The sequence below is a fragment of the Alosa pseudoharengus genome, unplaced genomic scaffold, assembly GCF_046254945.1.
Source record: "Alosa pseudoharengus isolate Yale_2024_CS ecotype anadromous, Long Island Sound unplaced genomic scaffold, YU_APseudo_1.1 YU_APseudo_1.1_scf_16, whole genome shotgun sequence".
Taxonomy (NCBI): domain Eukaryota; kingdom Metazoa; phylum Chordata; class Actinopteri; order Clupeiformes; family Clupeidae; genus Alosa; species Alosa pseudoharengus.
The window spans coordinates 1,462,501-1,467,500 of NW_027468630.1; the positions used below are offsets into that span (position 1 = coordinate 1,462,501).

At 50.0% G+C, this 5,000-nt stretch overlaps 1 protein-coding gene across 1 annotated transcript in view; it reads right to left on the minus strand.

The window, feature by feature from the left end:
• The window catches only part of cdh11 (cadherin 11, type 2, OB-cadherin (osteoblast)), a 50,128-nt gene that overhangs the window by 20,004 nt on the left and 25,124 nt on the right, over window positions 1–5,000 (minus strand). Inside the window, exon 2 of the mRNA XM_076286647.1 lies at window positions 538–1,227. Within this exon, the coding sequence (XP_076142762.1) occupies window positions 538–768 (231 nt within the window). The 5' untranslated portion in view covers window positions 769–1,227. The remainder of the gene's footprint in view (window positions 1–537; window positions 1,228–5,000) is intronic.

Below are 5,000 nucleotides of genomic sequence, written 5' to 3' on the forward strand. Positions count from 1 at the left end.
TCACAGGGGACTGCGGCGATATTAAAAAGGAAATCCAATTTATAACCTTTAATCAAGTGGGCCACTGATTGCAGTGGTAGAACCAATGGAGGATATTGCAAGGACAACGCACAGCACTGAATTTAATAGAAACTTTCACATAGTGGTCACCTTTAAGAGAACTTTGTCTTGGGCATACTTGTAGGATAATAACAATATTAAGGAAGGATGGTGAATGAGAAAGAGAGAAAAAGAGAAGAAGAAAGAGTTTTATATATATATGTGTGTGTGTGTGTGTGTGTGTGTGTGTGTGTATATATTTATAGCAATAAACAGGCTTATAAAATATATTACACATTGCTCTCATACAAGTCCTATATATATTCAGATACAGTATAGTAGAGAGAGTGAGAGAGAAATCACACACACACACACACACACACACACACACACACACACACACACACACACACACATACTCTGAATAAGACAGGAAATGACATCTGCAGGAAAGCCAGCTGAAGGAGCCCTGACCTATACGTGCCCTTTCACACTCACCCGTCCGACCAGCACGGGGTCGGGGCCCGTGTACTCCTCGATGACGAAGAACTGGTTCCAGACCCAGCCCCGCTTGGACCGATGCAGCACCTGACCCTCCTTACCACGCTCGCCGCGGTGTCGGTGCAGGCCCATGTGGCGCCGGTGAGCCCGGTCCAGACCGGACGAGACGCCACACAGCAGCGCGCCCAGACACAGTAGCCACACCTTGCGTGCCAGTCCTTCCCTCATCTTGTTCTCTCTCTTTCGCTCTCTTTCTCTTTCGTTCTTTTCTCTCTGTCTCTCTCTCTCTCACCGGCCCACACTGGCCGCTCCGCTCCGGCCCGAGTCGCCCCGCACTCCCGCAGGGACGGCCACGCTGCGCCGCCGGGAATGCTGGGAAATGGAACACGCTCCCACACGAGCAGGCCTCCTCTGCTAGAGAGGAAGAGGAGGAGGAGGGGCGGAGAGGGATAAGGAGGAGGAGGAGGAGGAGGAGGAGGAGGAGGAGGAGGAAGGGGGCAAGGATGGGGCTGGGAGGACGAACGTGGAAATGCTGGACCTCACCGGAACCGGACACTTTTCACGTCACTCATCCCAAAAGTGACTTCTCGTTCTCTCTCTCTCGTTCTCTCTCTCTCGTTCTTTCTCTCTTTCAATCTTGCGTTGCTTCCTTGTCTCTCGTCCTGGTGTCCTTGCAAATCTGCAACCCTGGAAGGAAATAGAGGACACAGGCGTCAGTCTCATTCAGACCTGAGGGACATACATCTCAACAGCATGGTAGCGTGAATCACTCTCGGCCCACGCCGCAATCAGAGCTTAATTGAATCAAATCCAAACATATTAATTCATTTTGTAGCCGTGCAACCCTGAACTAATTAAGAGGCAGAGGTTGTAAGCCCATTTGCTCCTATTTAATTAGACATCACACTGATGCTGTTCCTCCACTCAGCTGGGCTGTGGATCACACAATGCACAGCCGCACAAGCTGGAGGTTTCACAACTCCAAAGACAGAGAAGAGGGGAGATAACAGAGGGAAGAGGTAGTGGGTCAACAGAACACATCCTTCTTTATTGTCATTCATAGGGCACACTAAATCACCCCAAAGCTGGAATGGGTTAGAGAGCCTCAGAAAATATCCTGCATGGCATTTCACCGGAGAGGCTTGAGAGCGTAATAACAGCATATCAAAATGAGAACCATATTTCAGTATCCTAGCATTGTCACACACAGATATGCGCGCACACACACAAATACACACATACACACACACACACACACACACACACACAGACACACACACACACACACACACACAGACACACACACACAACACACACACACACACAGACACACAGACACACACACACACACACACACACACACACACACACACAGACACACACACACACACAACACACACACACACACACACACACACACACACACACACACACACACACACACACACACACACACACACACAGACACACACACACACACAAACGTGGTTACACTGCTATCAACATGGTCACTCTCTGATTCCCCATTAAAAACAGCATTGTATCAGTGGTGCTATGACTGCTGACGCCCAGTATCTAATTAGCGTTCCCCAAGCTGCCGGAAGAGCCTGCAAATGATGGCAAGGGAGTGGATGTGAAGCTACACCTGCCACAAATAGGCAGGAGAGGGGTTGCTGGAGGCAGCGGGGGGGTGGGTGAGGATGGACAGCTGAGGAGATGGATGGACACCCAGAGGGATGTCCTCGTCCTCCACTACGGTTGTTAGGGGAGTGTGGACCAACACATTCTCAGTGCAACTCAAAGAGTGTTATACTGTACACAAACACACACACTCTCCTACACATAGTCCCCCCCACCCCCCACACACACACAAACACACACAATCACACACTGACAAAGAAAGAGAGAGAGAGAGAGAGAGAGAGAGAAAGAAAGATAGAAAGAGTGAGATATAGAGAGAGGAGAGAACAGAGAGAGAGAGAGATAGAGGAGAGAAGAGAGAGAGAGAGAAATAATCAGTACACATGCCATCCTATTACACTTAGCTCACTATCTGCTCCAAGGAGCAAAGACAAAGTGGATAGAGACATAACATGATAAAAAGAGAAGGAAAAGGTGGATAGAGACATAACATGATAAAAAGAGAAGGAAAAGGTGGATAGAGACATAAAATGATAAAAAGAGAAGGCAACAAACAACCGAGCAAAACAGAAGCAGTCCGGGAAAAAGAAGTTGGTGCTGAAATAAAACAAACACTAAACAAAACGAAGCCCTGCTCCCACTACTGCGGCGTCTCATAAATAAGGGGCAACTAAAGCGGCAGGTGTGAAGCAGTGAGACTGGCGAGATGGCCTCCCTAACTCAGACGAGCCTCTCCTCTGTCAGCTCCCATAATGAGCGCCTGATACGGCTTCATGCGCCACTCCAGACTCGGCAGTAAATTAGCACCAGCTCCACCAGCACCAACACCAACACCAGCTCCACCAACACCAGCTCCACCAACACCAGCTCCACCAACACCAACACCAACACCAGCTCCACCAACACCACCAACACCACCAACACCAGCTCCACCAACACCAACACCAACACCAACACCAGCTCCACCAACACCAGCTCCACCAACACCAACACCAACACCAACACCAGCTCCACCAACACCAGCTCCACCAACACCAACACCAACACCAGCTCCACCAACACCACCAACACCACCAACACCAGCTCCACCAACACCAACACCAGCTCCACCAACACCAGCACCAACACCAACACCAACACCAGCACCAGCACCAACACCAACACCAACACCAGCTCCACCAACACCACCAACACCAGCTCCACCAACACCAGCTCCACCAACACCAACACCAGCTCCACCAACACCAACACCAGCTCCACCAACACCAACACCAACACCAACACCAACACCAACACCAGCTCCACCAACACCAGCTCCACCAACACCAACACCAACACCAACACCAACACCAGCTCCACCAACACCAACACCAGCACCAACACCAGCTCCACTAACACCAACACCAGCACCAAAACCAACACCAACACCAACACCAACACCAGCTCCACCAACACCAACACCAGCCCCACCAACACCAGCACCAACACCAAAACTAACACCAACACCTACACCAACACCAGCTCCACCAACACCAACACCAACACCAGCTCCACCAACACCAACACCACCACCAACACCAACACCAGCTCCACCAACACCAACACCAGCTCCACCAACACCAACACCAACACCAGCTCCACCAACACCAACACCAGCTCCACCAGCACCACCACCAACACCAACACCAGCTCCACCAACACCAGCTCCACCAACACCAACACCAACAAGACATTGTATCCCCCTTGTTCACTATTGACTGGTCATGGAAAAAAAAAGAAAAAACGTCTTGACTTGTCTTGTGTGTGTGTGTGTGTGTGTGTAGCTCTGTCTTTATGGCCTCTTCTACCCAACTAAATGAACTAACATACATAGCTGCTACTACACCACCTCAGCGCTACCTCCCCCAAAGAGGTGTCATGTTAACCTGCCAACAAGGTACGTATCCCGGCCGAGGCTTCCTGGAAAACATACAGCTTCATCTATGTTTCTGCCTGCCCTAAGATGGATTCTGCTGAACAGAGGTAAACACAAACACACACACACACACACACACACACACACACACACACACACACACACACACACAGTGTTGGTTCGGTTCCAAGTGATCTTGTCAGCAAATCTCCCCGTGCAGGCTCCATAATTTCCTACCTATGTCATATCAAAGGCGAGGGGTGGAGTCCGGGCCCGCCTGCCTCCCCCACAAAGCATCTCTTGTGTGAGCTGCTAATGACAGGCCTTGGCATCCAGGCGGCTGGGAGAACGCTTTGATACACGCCGCTCGTTCGCTTGCTTGCTTGCTTGTCTCTCGTCTCTCATCTTTGCTCTGGCAGAGTTTCAGCGAGTGACCTGCCGCGGCGACGCTGCTAGCCAGCGCTTGCATCGCCAACTCCGAGATACCCTTACAAAACTTCCCCATGGGAAACCACCCAACTCATGTTCTCGCCTACTCACAGAACCTACTGACTTTAAAATGTAAACTGTCACATAATGGTGAGTGCCAACTGCATGCGAGCGATCGCTTGTGACAAAAATCACTTTGTGACTTTGTTTTTCAATTGGAATGTTCTAACTGGATGCAACAAAACACGACACGACACAGTACTCTGCTGTGTAGGCTAATGCAGTTCAACGTTTCAATCAGAACTTTTATCTATTTTCTATTTTGAACGAGACACATGATGCAATAGAACAACATATCTAATGGATTCCGTGTGGACAGTCGGACGCTCACATGCGGTTAGGACAAGCTGTAAGAGCATTTCCAATTTGATAGCACAATGGGCCTCCTTCCACTCCCCTGTCCTCGCTCAACTCA